The sequence below is a fragment of a genome, unplaced genomic scaffold (genome assembly GCF_019419815.1).
Source record: "Pyrus x bretschneideri cultivar Hongxiangsu unplaced genomic scaffold, Pyrus_bretschneideri_v1 Contig40, whole genome shotgun sequence".
In the NCBI taxonomy this organism is placed as follows: domain Eukaryota; kingdom Viridiplantae; phylum Streptophyta; class Magnoliopsida; order Rosales; family Rosaceae; genus Pyrus; species Pyrus x bretschneideri.
The window spans coordinates 911,893-928,275 of record NW_025999724.1 but is presented as its reverse complement, the minus strand read 5'-3'; the positions used below and the strand labels follow the sequence as shown (position 1 = coordinate 928,275).

Below are 16,383 nucleotides of genomic sequence, written 5' to 3'. Positions count from 1 at the left end.
AGAGACGAAGGGGGGCTAGAGTTTCAATTATGGTGGGGTTCCAGTGATGAGATTCGAAGTCGGGGCTGCCATTGTTTCTCTGCAAGTGAGCAGAGAGAGCGATGAAGACAATGTACAAAGTTATGGAAGGTTGGAAAAGCTATAACAGAACGCCAAGTTTCTCAGCAATGTGCATGCCCAAATAACGTTGGGTTGCTTGTACTTATAATACATTAGAGATTAAATTCAGGGTTTGAAAACCCCATTTACAAGGAATATTTGAAATTCAAATATACACAGATAAGAGAGTTACGCAGCTACAAAATATATGAAAAAATCATAAACTTAACCAACTGTTTGAATATAAGAATTAGAAGACAACTCAAACACTTGAACTAGTGTTGACTTTAACTGAGTGGGGACTTCGATCGTCTAAGAGACAAGTGAGCAAAGAGATTGAGTGAGGAAGAGAGGTTTTTTAATTAATTTTACTTGTTAAGTAAAAAATTAATAATTAATTAATTTTTTATTTCAGTTGGAAAATGAGTGAGCCCCATTCTTGCCACATCATCATTTAACAGCCAAATTAACAGAAAATGTAATGGAGGTCTGACATTGCAATGAATTAGTAAGTTGAGGTATAACATTGTAATGTTTAAAACATGAGATATGAAATTGTGGTTAGACCCATAGTTGAGGTAGTTTTGTTTAATTTACTCAAAAAAATTCTATGACTTCGAAATGGTGGGATCGATTGAGAAGATAGCAGCCGCATGACAAAGGAAATAATGCATTTGAAAATTGCTTTGATATTGTCGTCATGGCCTCTCCCTACATCTTCTCATCAATTCCCTATTGAGAAATGCTAAGGAGACTCTCAAAAGTGAGACTCTCTGCCACCTCATATTTTTTGCAAAATGTTTTATAATATTGGATTTATCTACCCTTTAAGAGAGTCCATGGAGAGTCCCACTTTAAGAGAGTCTCCTTAGAATTTCTCTTCCCTTTATCTTTTTCTCGAATTTATTACATTATTATGGATAATTTTGGATTTTTCTCTGTTCTGGTTTTTTGCAATCTCCAACATTCATGAATTCAAGCATAGTTGGAACTAGAAGCCTGCCAGTGCAATGTTGCGGGTTTTAAAATTGTATAAACTATGTAGAAAATTTTAAATATACATACAATAGCCAATATTATATACATACATGCAAAAATCTATTTACAACGCAAGTCTTAAATCTATCTGCTACGATGAAGTCTCATCTTCAAAATCAGGAATAAAGGGCACCACAATCCTGAGATAACTTAGAAATATTTGGAAATTTGCAACTTACCTACTCTAAGTAAGGCTTGGGAGATAACTACCTGCTCCAAAACACAAAATTAATCGCAATAAATGCTACATTATAGCAATAAACTAATTATGAGAGAGCGGAATAACTCATAAGAGTCGAGAACACCCAGGGATGAAAGACAAGCATAACCAAAAGGGAAAAACGGTCATATTATAGTAGAATGCAGCATTAAAACGAAGAGCATGAAAAAATTGAGGGGTATTTTTGCCATTTTACTGTTAATGAACAGTAACTACGGGTTTGGGTTTAGTATATATAAATGCATTGGGCTTTAGAACAAGTCCATCCCACTAAGGCAATTACTACCTTAGTGAATAGTAATTTTTTCAGTGCATCTTTAGCCTGTAAATGAATTGCCCAAGAAATTGGTATTACAAATTTTAATATTTAAAAATAAAATAAAAGACAAGGTTATATTTAATTTCGGATAGGATTTTTACCCAATCTTGTCATGCCACATATCATTATCCAAAACTACAATTTTGTGTGGACAGATTCGTTCAGATGTTTAACCAACCTCGTGGTGTCATATGTTATTTTGAAATGTGGTGTTGGTTGGAAGAGGATGGTGGGTATTTATAGGAAAAATTTATAATTTTTTTTATGGTTTAATATGGATCGTTGGGTTACATTATTTTTGCAATCCAACAATCCATATTTTGACACGTGGTCCCAAAGGTAATAATAGAATCCAGAAATGAGCCATATCTCAAGGGTTGAGTACACTTGCAATGCGGGCCCCAACCACGTTTATGCTGTCGACTCACGTGTTGTTTCTTGTGCGTGTAAGAAAGGCGCTTGCGCAAGAAAAAGGATTGACATGGTTGATCCCAGGCTGACGTCAGATCCACTCAGTCACAAGCTTGGACTATTCTGGCCCGTGTGGTGAGTATGGCTCTCCTAAAGCTTAGCTAATTGGGTTGAGGTGGACTAGTTTTTTGGGGATCGGATTGTCGAATTGCCAAGCAATCTGCTAGGGGTGGAGTTGCTCTTAGGCAGAATAGGAGGCGGCAGATTGCAATGTTTTTTCAAGAAAATGGAGTTTTTCTTTCCTTTAATTTGTCAATTTATTGGTATCTCTATATAAGGGCAGTGGAAAGCTATCAGAATGAGAACAAAAATCGAGGACGGATGGATATATATGTCATTGTCAGCGGTAGTTTCATAGAGTTTCTCGGATTCGGATGCTGGAGACACCAAGCGGGTTGTCGGGTTTGGGTCCGAGGTGCCTGGTGACACAACTGAAAAGGAAGAAGCCGACGAAGCTGTCCATTCTGGTGATGTCGTCCGGATTTGGGTTGGGTTCGACCATGCCATTGATGGTGGAAAGGAGAGAGATGATGGACGCTTAACGTTTGACGAAAGTTTTCTTGGTTTTTACGTGTTCATATGTATTTAAAGAAAAATTGTTAAAAGCCATGTATCCATTTTTTATTGCTTGGGTACACCAGCTATCAATGCTTATGTGGAGTTCTCAGCTCATTGAAGGTTTTCTCATGTATGCGAGGGAAAATCTGTATAACCAAAGCTTCTTTGTCCATATGTCCATATATTATTTGGCAGTAAATTAGGCATTGATGAGTTTATCTAAGCCATGCTCAAATTTGAGTTCCCATCACTATTTGTCTGTTCCTCTTTCATGCCAAGTATTATCTTTAAATATCTGTTAATTTCACTAAACTCCAATCCATCACTAATTTGAAGAACCATGTTGCGAAAAACTATTCATATGATTTTTGGCAACTAAGTCAAATCGGGACTTGTACTCATTTTTACACGCAATTAGATGACCAAGTTCAAGTATGCATATTCATCAATTATTCCTCATATTTTTTTATGAGATGCGATCAGTTCTATGAAGCTGCGTGAAGAGTCGATATTATGCTATATATTTTATCTTAATCTTAGTATTAATTTATTGGGTTATTTTGGTGAAATTTTGATACTTTGATTTATATTTTCAATGTAGGACCTTCCACTTCCTCTTGAGCAAAAAGTAATCAAACGGACGAATTTTGAAGTAATTTCAATTGAAGAATGTTCATGAGTTCCTCAGCTTATTCGTATCAAAGTTTCAGATTTTTTTACCAAGTAGTTAATTTATGGCAATGAAATAAAGGAGCAGCGCGCAGTGTTGTCAAACTAACATTTTGGGCTTATTTGGGCTTTTTAGCGTCCAAGATGGTGTCTTTTGGGTTTGAGGCTTTCTACATATATGTTGAGGACATCCTAAGCTTTAAAATGAGTCATGTTCGGCCTGTTTTGAAGGTGTTTTGATCTAGAAACGTGGGATTTTTGTGGCTGTCCATATTTCCCAAAGTTAGAATAAGAATGTATTTCCTAGTTATCTTATTTTATTATGTTTCCTAATTTTATTCTAAGACATTTTCTAGTAAGGATTTCATTTGGTAGTAATATAAATAGAGCTATTTAGCCATTAGGTTCTCTACGCACCAATTTAGAGAACTCGGCTTAAAGAGCTTTTGGTGATTCAACTTTATTTACATTGTGTTTTCTATCCATGTTCCTAATAATATTTTGGTTTATGAGTTTGTAACTAATTTCTTTTGCTAAGGCGAGGCCACGAGCCTTAGTAAGAATATGTAGTTTATTTTTAATTTATTTATGATATTATGCATGTATGTTTTGAATTATTAATCAATGTGTTTAAACTAACCAATTTCTTGATAGGATTTTTAATTACCACCTTCAAAAGTAGAGATAAAAACACATAAAAATACTTGCAAGAGAACAAAATAGTTGTAGTAAGAATGCTCATGCAATGTCATTCGCACAGGGATTATTTAAAACAAATTATGTCAAACCAAATCTTAATTAATTATTTAAAACAAAAATTGGAAAAGGTTGATTTTAGAAATTAAAATAAAAAAACGAATTTAATAAAAATATTAAAGAAATCGGCAAAGTTAAAATAAACTAAAATAAAATGGTTTTGAAAATCAATTTGTAAAAACACTAGGGTTCCGCCATCACCTTATCAATCCTATGTTGCTCTTCCAATCACTTATTAATTATCCATGCATATTTTGAAGGTTAGGTATTACTAAAGTATGTCCTACTTGGATCTCCAACCTAGAACGTATATCAAACAAGCAACCCGTCCGGACATTCGAATCAAATGTGAACATGAAAGACTTATTAAGCCTTATGAAAACCCATGGAAAAACTGTGCAACCCTTAAGACATGGTGTTCATCCTAAGTAAACATACAATTATTAACCACAAGAAGCCAACGCCAATTTCAGGGAACCTTCCAACCAAAATTGCATCAAATTACTTTTCTAAATATCCTAATGGTCGCCAATCTTCAAGACAATTAGATAGTTTAAACACAGTGATTAATAATTCAAAATATGTATGCATAGTATCATAAGTAAATTGAAAGGAAATTGCATATTCTTACTAAGGCTCGTGGCCTCGCCCTACCAAAAGAAATTAGTTACGGACAAGCATAAAACAAAATATTATTAAGAACATAGATAGAAGACACCTTGTAAATAAAATTGAATCGTCAAAAGCTTTCTAAGCCGAGTTCTCTAAATTGATGCGTAGAGAACCTGAATGGCTAAATACCCTTATACAAAATAAAATTCTTACTAAAAAAGGTCTTAGAATAAAACTAGGAAACATAATAAAATAAAATTACTAGGAAATACATTCCTATTCTAACTTTGGGAAATTTGGACAGGCACAAAGAATCTCATGTTTCTAAACCAAAACACCTTCCAATCGGGCTCAAGATTACTCATTTTAAAGCTTGGGATGTCCAAAACATATCTCTAGAAGGCCTCGAACCCAACAAACACCATCTTGGATGCCAAAAAGCCCAAATAAGCTCAAAACGTTATTTTGACAACACTGCGCTGCTTCTTTATTATTAACTGCTTTGTAGAAAAATTTGAAAATTTGGTATGAATAATCTAAGGGACTCACAAACATACTCCAATTAGAATTACTCTAAAATTTGTCTATTTGATCACTTTTTGTTCAAGAAGAAGTGAAATGTCCTACATTAGAAATATAAATCAAAGTATCAAAATTTCACTAGAATAACCAATAAATTAATACTAAAATTAAAGTAAAATATATAGCATAATATCGACTAATCACGCAACATCATAGAACTGATTGCATCTCTTAACAAAAATATGAGGAATAATTGAATGATATGTAGACTTCATCTTGGTCATCTAATTGCGTGTAAAAATGAGTACAAGTCTTGATTTGACTGATTAGCAAAAAATCATATGAATAGTGTTTCGCAACAAGGTTCTTCAAAGGGCTCACACCAAATCGAGTTTTAACAATCCGAACTGTCTATTTTTTAAGTTGCACCTCATAGATCATCTTTGCAAAAATTCAATTCAATCCAAAACCATTTTTCTATTTAATTATCATGATGAAATTTCAATGTTTCTTAGGGAACAAAGTGTTTGTCAATTTCTTTGAAGTCAATTAGATGCTTCAAATCTCCTCCCCCTGAGTATAGATATTATCGTATGTTCAACAAAAAAAGAAAAATAAATAAATAAAAAATAGATGTCTAACTAATATTTTGCAAGGATGATCTATAAACTGCAACTTGAAAATTAGATGATTTGGATTGTTAAAAATTCGATGTGGTGTGAACCCAACATCTAATCTTCATTTTTATAAAAAAATTGGGAATCCCTTCTCTTAAACTTTCCTTTATATATTAATGATGACGATCAGTTGGTAAATGTATATTTACGCTGGAGGCTGAGTCTGACCAGTTGACGATTAATGTCATGTTCCTTGTCCCCCAATTAATCTTCCTTTTTTGTTGTACCTTCTCTGTGCCGGGCTACTGATGAGTCTTCATTCACTTCTATTTCATGTTTTTTGAATCTTTGTCATGGTTGATTGGTCACCTTTTAGGTTTTAAAATTAGTGCATGTATAAAAAGCTATATGGACAATGGAAGAGACAAGCGAGACTAAGGATTGATTTAAGTAGCAGTTGAGAACTTGAGATACGAATATAGTTTGGGGATACGAGTCTTAAACACATAGATTTTGGACTTTAAGATCTACTATTTAATTGTGCCCTAATCATATTCTCTGGAGATTTATTTGTCCCATTGTCCCACCCTCCCAGCTGGGACTAATTAATAGTACATGCAGGACCATCAGACAAAAAAGAAATATCCATTATTCAGGTTAGGACGCATGAGGTCGAACGCGGTGAACTTGGTGCAAAACTATTCTAGCAGTAAGGATCATTAGTCAGTCATTGGCAACATACTTTGGGCTATTGATTGTGTTAGGATTTTTGTTGGGAGTGTGAATTCCCCATTTTAAAGCTGGTTTTCTGGTGTTATATATTTTATTTTTTGTATTGTCAATTGATGTTATGATGAAACGTGAATTAGTTTGGTAAAACCATAACTTATTTCAATTTCCTACATTAAATTTAAAGTCTGGTACAAGAACAATACACTATATAATTAAATTATATCTAATGTAAATATTGGATATTAAACAATAGGAAAGTAGTGAATCAGAGAACTTGAGAATACATAAGTGAAGAATGAACCACATTGTTGATTATACACGTGGTTTTGATGGAATACTTCCTTATCATAGATGGGTGTAAGTTTCAAATATTGATTACTACTAGAGTTATAAGTCTTCATCCCTTCACTTCTAATTAATATCGGGATATTGCAACGAATGGGCGGAATTACAATTTTAAGTTATACCAAGGAGAGTGAGCTTGAAGTAATGGATTGAAGAGATATACTTTAATTATCGGAGCAATCTAATATTTATAGTGAAGTGTATAACATTGGAAGACTTGAAACGGGTTTAAAAGAATTCAGTGAGAATATATCATCAATGCATCGTATTATCAAATCATTTTTATTATACAACATGAATTAATACCATCACTTGACATCTTACAAACTTATAAACAAAAAATTGTGGTAATAGGTTACAAACAAAAATATTTGGTGGCTATAGGGTTTGGGAAGGTTGGCAAGGAAAGACGTAAAATGAGTCAATGGCAATAAAAAAAAAAGGTACCGTTTATAGTTTGTACGTCGAAGGTCATTATCATTTAATATGTAGCGTCCATAAAGCTACTCAAAATGTAACGATGGTTGGTGGCATGGCCTAGAATCCCGCTAACTTATTTTTATCTTTCGGCTTTTGCTCTTTTAGATCACATGTGTCACACCATATGTTTACGTGTGTGCGCATCATTGGACATTGGACATGTATTTGTATGATGAGCTGCTCAGAGTAAAAGGAAATTTGTTGGTTTGGTGTATGAAGAAATACTGGTCAGTCTCACTTTGGTCCAATGTTAATACATAGATTAAATTGAAGGAAAATTTTCATCTTGGAAAAATATTCTCTCGAAATAATGCTTATTAATTGGTTTGGCATTAAATTAGGTTGTTCTAGACTTCTAGTGCTCTACCATGCCAAGTTTTGGTAACTTAAAACTAAGTGGGTTAATCGAGAGATGCATCATGTCGTATTTGAATTTATGATTAAGTTCATCTTACATCCACATCAACCTACTACTCTTAAAGTAAAAAATAATATTGGTCTCCATAGGAACAAAGGTATATATAATCTTACTTAGTCAAGCAGGTTTGTTCCGATCTAATCAGGTTATTTGTATTTGACGTTAGTTTGTTTAAGTTATTAATTATATGGCTTCATGTCAAATAATGATTTAGCCTTGCTAACTTTCTATTAGGACTTCATACACAACTAATTAAGCTTTCATTCCATCTTTCAAAGCTAGGTTAAATCCAAGAGCATAAGATAAGAAATAGGACCTAATTAACATCGTAAAAAAATAAAAAATAAAATAAAATAAAATAAAAAATAAAAATAAAACTTTCATGATCGCTTGAACACGACAATACTCCAAGACAAAACCTGTTTTCATTCAACAAAGCGAAAGAGTCAAAACATACAATTTTCCCACAAGTCGGCAAGCAATTATCCCTACCAGTACTTATTAGCACTCAACTCCCTCTCCGTCAACCTGTTTTCATTACAACTTGTTTTATTTTCCCCTCTCTGATGACGAGACAAAAGATGCAAATCTTACGTTTCTCTCTATATGATTCCATTCCCTTTTTTTCTCAAAAAAAAAAAAAAAAAAAAATTCAATCACCTTTTGACTTCTTAAAAGTAGGGCAACGCTCTCTCTCTCTCTATCTAGCAAGTGAGTCGTGATCATGTACATGAACCCTTGCGTTATAGTGACGAGAGGATTGATAAGTTGAGCCATGGGGGTCGATATCCACAAACAAACCGACAAGCCACGTGACACGAAGATTAATTGATGATGATGATGATGATTATATGGTCCATCACCAACTTGAATATCATCTTCCAAGATAAAAAAAAAAAAAAAAAAAAACAAAAAAAAGGTGAGAATTATTATTGCGTTTGGAAAGAGATAATGATCAGTACTAAGACTAGCAGTAGTACACCACTCACAGTCACCACTCTTGGCCATATATATATACGCTTCTAGACATGAATAGTGAAAAAATTACTAGTAGACATCGTGATTAAGCGAATATAATGGTACTTTGACAATGCCACCCCACTTAAAACTCCAAAACAAACTTTATTTATCTAACATACATGTTTATATATACTACTGTGCTTGTAAATAGATATTTCGCTGACTTGGACGGACTGATAACATTCTTATATGATATTAAATGATATTGGGTTGTTCCGTTATATAGGCCCGGTCGACAAGTGGCACAGCGTGTCGGAGGATGACAATGGTGATGATTGTCGATCGAAATTCCACAGGTCGATCTCCCTATTGTTGTAGTCGTGTGTGGCATGGTAGGTGTTGGATGAAGACAACGGTCCTCGTAGGGTACTTGGTAACTGGAGTTCATGATCATGATCATCGTTGTCATAAGGGTCAGTGATATTGAAACAAGCTAACTGCCTAGAGGTCTCGGTTTGTCCATTGAGTTGTGAAGCCACAAGGCGGTCGAGAGCTGCCCAGTTGGTGATTCCTGAGTCCATGTGGTGTGCATGGTAATCCATATTTTGGTGATGATCAGTGAAAGGACTCAACGGGTTGTTATTATTCTCTGTGACCATCATCCCCTCATGAATGTTTGGTTGGTAACAATCCTGGCTGCTTGTGGAGTTTGGGCTGTCTAGGGTCGGAAGTTTCAAGAACTTTTCATGGAAGCCATTGTGATTACTAGTGTTACTAATGCCTGTGTTGATTGGTTGGAGATTAAATCTTGTGCTATTGTTGTTAATGTAGGCTTCATTCTCTTCTTCCTTGCATGTCCTCCCCATGTATTGAAGTATTTGCTCCAAAGCTCCCTCGGGACACGAATCAAACAGTGATTGGCCACTTCTTGTTTCTGTTGTGATGGATGTTGTACTCAAGATTGGGCTGCTCAAAATTTTGTGGAGGTTTTTCTTCTTGAAAATTCGGCAAACCACCCATCCCTCCTCTTGTGCTGCATCTCCCACAACAGTGGGTACCTGATCATATGAATAATACATGCATAAGCATCCTTTGTTGTCAGATAGATGGTTGGATTTCCAGTTTTTGAACCACACATTTCATTACTTGTAGTAGTCTAGAAAACAAGGAACGTCTACATGGAGAAAAAAATGAACATGTGAAAATCATTTCCCATTAAAAATAATTGTGGGGAACTGAAAATGGCTTACATTAGTGATATTGCAATTGCTAGTATTATTGTCGTCGAGTCTATATTCATGCATGATCCAATCAGACTTTTGGCCATGGGGAGCTCGGCCTTTGTAGAACACAAGGGTCTTCCTCATACCGATCCGCCTGGAGTTGCTACATATCACTTTATCACGGCCAGTTGCCTTCCAGAATCCGGCAGCAGTTGCACGATTTGTTCGTGTTCCAGTCGGGTACTTCTTGTCCTTATGGCTGAAGAAATACCAATCATTCTGTGGTGTAGTTCCTATCTTACACTTCTCTGCAAAAATCCCATTACTATAAAAACTTTGTTTCATATGAATAATCAATTAGTTTCAAATATAAAATGGCTACTTAGATGTATACGTCTTATTGTATACATACATACATATATATATGTATATGTATATATGTACCTTGTATATCCCATGGCTCAAGCTTATTGAGATCGACTTCACGTATGACATCGAGATCAATCCTCTGATTTGAGACCTTCTTATTCAAATAGTACTGCAAGAGTTCTTCTTCGGTTGGATGAAACCTGAAACCAGGAGGGACTTGAGATTGCCCATTTACAGATATGCTCATGTTTTCGGGGGCCATTTTGATTAACGAATATTAAAGGTGTATGAAATCTTTTTTTGAAGAATCCAAAAAAATATAAAGTAGTTAAAACGATACGATGGAGCAATACTGAAGAAGAGAGAGAGAGAGAGAGAGAGAGAGAGGAGGTAATAACAACAAAGTTGTACGCAAAGAACAATGTGGGTAGGACTATATATATACGTTTTTGGGCGAGGAGGGTGAGAATATACATGAAAAAAATTCAAGCATTTGGTCCTCATGGGACACGTGTACACATGATTTTTTTAAAGTGTAGGGTTTGTTTCACTATGTTATGAGAAGAGCCACTTACCTTACATTACACAGAAGTGGAAAGACGTGGGGTCCATGGATGTGGGCATCAACAAGGGGTCCCACATATAGGACAGTGTTGGAAACTAGCTATGGTGTAGGGCGCAAGTTTACATCCACAACTGAGACCCTCGACCTTAAAATCTCCTTAGAAAACTACCCCTTAAACAGCCATGGACCATTCTTTCTCTCTCTCGCTCTCTCTCTCTCTCTTCCCCCTTCCTTTTGTGCAACCACCGCGACAAAAAGACAGATAGTGAGGTATCAGGTATGTACGTAGGGATTGCTCTTTCATGGGCCATCAGAGGAGAAGGATAAAAATGTGACATGAAGAAATGACATTAGCCAAGCTTCTAGAGAAAACCCTTTGATTTGCAAATCTCATATTGTACCGTACGTGCATACGGCCCTTAGCTTAAAGCTGCTTTAGGTTTCATATAAACCAATAATACTTATGCACTCACTAGTTAGTACTAAGCACTCATTTTCTGATTAAAGTTCAACAAAAAAATGTCATGTGTTTCTTATTTTTTAAAGTTCAAGATAAATGCATAAGATGTCCATTATTTTTAAAACAATCAAACATGCTAAAATATCATTGGACAAAAGAAAAAATAGAGTAATCGTTAGTGAGTAACCAAGTATTATCCTTTATAAATGGTTTGTGGCTGCTCTTGAGTAAGGGTAGGAAGTGCAACTGTGATGACCCGTCCCTACTTTTCATTGTGATTTATTTTCCATTAGGGTGAGTTGACGATTTTACCATTTTTGGACAAAAGTGGAATATGACGTGGACGTGGTTTTCAGCTTTCAATTTCATTTTCTTGGTTTCCTACTAAATTAGTACTCGTTGTCACGAACGTGTGGACGTGATTTAGACCCGAAATGAATTTGTAACGAAAACGTTACGCTCTGTTAAAGTACGTTAACTACGGGTTTATTTGCTCATGCGTGTACAAATTTGTAGTGTCAGAACACTGTCAAGAGGACAAATTTTGTACATTTAAAATTGTACAAAATCCATCCTTTCCCTACTTGGTGGATCCGGTCCCCTTCCTTCACAACCATCCACCATTCAAACTTTTGCTTTTTCCTTGAATTCCTCCTCACCACCCAGTCAATTGCTTTCCCTCATTTGAAAGCAACCAATCAGATCATCACCATCAAATCCTTCACCCAATAAGAGAGCACCATTTCTCTCTATCTCTTCTCCTTCTCTCTCTCCCAAACTCGAAACCTCTCTCACTCTGCAACTCCTTCAATTAGACACCAAACCTTACAAATGTGACCTGAAAACCACACCTTCAAACTCGTCTCACCACCACGAACATAACCGTGCCCTTGGATTGTGGTTTGACCGAGTTATGGACGTTGAACGCTCAATTTTTCCCTGACGAGTTGCGAATGAGTTACGAGTTTTTAGAAAGTCTAAAGGCCTCCACTCAACTCCCCGAGGTCTTTAGTGAAGGTTTGGGGAAGCTTTGACGTGAAACAACTTGGTTTAAAGTTGAGTTTTTGGTTGAACATTTCGAGCCAATTTCAGGCCTTTTCTCGTCTATTTTTGGACTTCCAAAAGGTATAAACTGGTTCTACACTTCATAAGCTTCGTTTCCATATAAATTTTGTGAAAAATGGTTGAGAAATGAAGAAGATATGAATGTTTGAAATTTTACCTAGAAATTGGTGAAATTTTCCAAATTCCAGCAAGTTCAGACGATGGTGGATGGCGACGACTGACAACGACCCTTAGAGAAGACAATGGAATATTCTAACAGCGTCAGGTAATGCCGTTAAACTCTGTCATTTTGATGGAATATTCCTCATAGACGTTAGGGTCTGGCTTGCGCTTGGTCGCGCGTGTGGCCTTCCCCTAGCCGGTGTGTGGCGGCTCGTCCTGCCTCCGATTGACCTTCTGTCAATTTGAGTAGGTCCGTGACATTGAGTAGATTGATTTCGTATATTCAAACCCTATGTTTAAGTAATCTGCGGAGGTTTTATTTAAGTTTTTGTTTATGTGTTATTAAACTAAGTTAATTAGCAATTTCACATATAAGGGAAACGTATCCCGAGGGCGTACGAGGCCAAGCAAGGCTCAGAGGCTTCGTTTCGATTGCGTATCTATGAGTGGGTCATTTCTTTGTATAAGTATATGCATACTTACTAGTTTCCAGTTATACTTTGAAAAGAATTTACTACGTATGCCTTGCTTGGACTAAAATTACATGAAGTAGTGAAATGACTAAACCTAGGGAATTATTCTGAGCTTTATAAGTTCATAGGTATGCACGAGATACCATGATATTATATTTACAGCTGTGATTATTACTATGTTGATTAGAGCTATCGAATCTTTATGGCACGATTTTATTTATGTCATTTGCTTATCATTGATGCACCCCGATTTAGTACTCCGCCCAGGTCCATGGCCAGTCTTTCACATGTATGTTCACATCCGCACCGCTCACTCACCTTGGATCTAAGTTAGGTGCCAGTCATGTTATACATATTACATTAGGTAATTTTGACTCGTATGTGACCACACTTCAGTGCCAGCCTTCACATGATTGTAGTACTAAAGTGCATTTATTACACCCAGTCCTGTTGTACAGGTTGCATTAGGCCACTTCGACTCGCGTGTCAGCATGTGTCAATGAGCATTTGTTATATTATGTTTACATATTACGAGGTTATGTGATATTGGTCACCTTATGCTTATTTGTGATAGCTTTGCCTTATTGATTTCTTGAGACTTTGCAGGCTACGGTAAGTATTTTCTTACTATACGTAGTACATATATATTTTGGAAACTATACTTGATTTTATGACAAAGGGTTATAATGTTTTTGAAAAAAATTTACAAAACGTTATTTTCTGACCCACTCAACTTTGTTTTTCACCCTTCCAGGTTTAGTAACTGTGTTTATGTGTAAATGAGGATTCTGGCAAATCTTAGGAGATGGTTATCTTCAGTGGTATAACCCTCATCTTATTTACTATACTGTCTTATGCTCTGACATCACATGTGAAATGGGTTCAATCTCGCTCACACGCGCACTCTTTTGATTAGGCACTTTTAGTTTTAAATTTATTCACATCCTTTTTCCACTACACTACACTTTATGGCTTCGTCACCCCCCAGGTGTCGGCCAACACAACTCGATTCGGAGTCCAAGTGGACATTCTGGGTCGGGGTGTGTCGGTTTGGTATCAAAACCTAATTTTAGTCAGTATTGCGTTCATCACACGTGTGATGTAATCATTCGTGGTTCTTGAAACTAAGTGTTGAATCTTGCCACCTCGTCGAGCACGAAAAAGGTGCTAACTTTTCCCTAAGTTTTGGGTACTTTAGACGACTTGTCGTCGTTTTGGAAAATCATTTTGGCAATTGCCCCTAGACGGTAAACGACGAACCTCCCTACTAAGGAAAGTTCTGTTTTGGGGAATGAGTTGCTAGCCTCTCAGCCGGGCTAATGCATCAAGGGTTAAGTATCACCAAGGATTTACCGATAAATCCTATCACTTTTCTTCCACCGTTTTTACCAACCATTCGAGTTAGGAAACCATAAATGGTTTTGTTTCTTCGATATAACCTATTGGTATACTATCTATTGGAATTCCTACGAAGTTTACTTCGTTAAGATTCTAGAAATGTCTTGAACAACAACCTGGTGCTAAAGTAGTAGCACTCGACAGAAGGTCATTTAAGGGACAATCAATTTTGGTCCCCTATGACAATAATATCTTCAAACGTACTAGTGACCATTCTGGATCTTCACGAAGAAGATCGACTTCCATTTAAGTTCTTTTTCCAGCCTTGGGACTTTCCAACTAACGCTAATTCCCAGATTTCTTTTTGATGTTGTACTCATCTTTTGAGTGAGTATAAGCTCACGAGTATGAGTTGTTATACACTAGGAGTAACAGGAATCCCAAAAGCAGTAACCAAATCATCCTAGAATCAACAAACTACTTCACTCGACCAGTTCCTTTCCAATCACCTGAAGCTTAGTACCGAACGAGCTCTAACCCGTAATCAGCCTACGGTGACGCTACTAATTAATGATGTTGTCCGATATCCAGAGACCGTTGACTAGCATTCAATGGTATGATTTTTGATATCGGACACAGGTACTAGTATCTGGGAGTTATACCTTTATGCCAAAAATGCCGGTTCACAGTTTTAGGGTAACGAACAATATTAAAATATCTTAAGCGCGTTAATTAGCGGCGCTACTGATAAACTGATTTACAGTGGCTACTTGAGCCGAAGAAACTAGAATCATGGAAGCTTATGAGTAAGCTTTACATTAGAACAGTAAGCTCGTGGTCGTACTAACCACACCACCCATTTAGGTAATCGGAACCTTTTTGACCACTCATTTTTCTGATCACTTTCACAGGCAGACAACAATGTCAAAGCTTAAGCAGTTTTCCAATTGTAGGAACGGAATGAGTTTGAGAAGCTCAAGAAGACCTTGTTGTGCGAGGAGTAGAGAAAAGAAGCAGTACCGTACAATCCGATGACGTGTACCTTTGGCGTCATTTCTCCAATTCCTTATTGAGCCATCACCAATTAGTGAGGTGAGGTACACCTCGATCCATTTAATGTACTACACCAGCTCTTCCTTACATCTTTTCGAACTACAACTGTGTCCTTAAGAGAAGGCGACACGTAATTTTTATGGAGGGCCCTTGTCGCCTATCCAACCAAATACCTTATCTAGGGAACCTTAAACCTTCCACAAGGCGAAAGGTCAAACCCTAGAGTCGTAGCTAGACTTCAACAACTCAGTCGGTTGATGACTAAAACCGTTAGTCCTACTTCGAGTTGTTGGTCATTCCAATTAACTTTTAAAACCGATAGTTCTTTCATAACCTAACGAAATTCGGACTAGTCTTACCAACGACTCTCTCCTCAATTTCAGCATAAAAAATTGAGTGTTTATGAACACCGACACTCAGCCTTATACCATTTCCTTGAGTAATCATTGTTAAGTTGGTACTTTCTTGGGAGACGTGATCTCGGTAAACAACATTATTTCCTTTTTCCAAAAAGGGTTTAGTGGAAAAATGTTGAAATTCTCACAAAGTATTGCGAAACTCTGACATCTTTGATCTTGTTAATTTATCAACAAATTGTTAGCGAACCTTTCGGCTATAGTTTCTTTCCTCACTTGCGACCGAGGAAAGTTAATTTAGTTTGGGTTGTTGAAAATGAGTAAAGTTCCTGACAACTGAGGTGTTGTCTCACCTTACTCTTGTTTTACACCTTTTGATGACCCTTATCATTTCGAAATCCAGAAAGGCGTATTCTTCAGATGTTTCGGCTGTGCAGAGACAGCATGATGAAGTATCGTTTTTATTTTTCAACGGTTAGAACCATTCGAAACGAACCATCTTA

The 16,383-nt window shown here is 36.3% G+C and overlaps 1 protein-coding gene across 1 annotated transcript; it reads right to left on the bottom strand.

The window, feature by feature from the left end:
- Window positions 1–8,492: 8,492 nt before the first annotated feature.
- On the bottom strand, window positions 8,493–10,789 carry LOC125469178 (NAC domain-containing protein 43-like). Its single transcript, XM_048566243.1, has 3 exons — window positions 10,484–10,789; window positions 10,067–10,347; window positions 8,493–9,874 (listed from the first exon to the last, which is right to left on the bottom strand). The coding sequence occupies exons 1-3, from the start codon at window positions 10,668–10,670 to the stop codon at window positions 9,095–9,097; spliced, it is 1,248 nt and encodes a 415-aa protein (XP_048422200.1). The 5' UTR covers window positions 10,671–10,789; the 3' UTR covers window positions 8,493–9,094.
- Window positions 10,790–16,383: the final 5,594 nt, after the last annotated feature.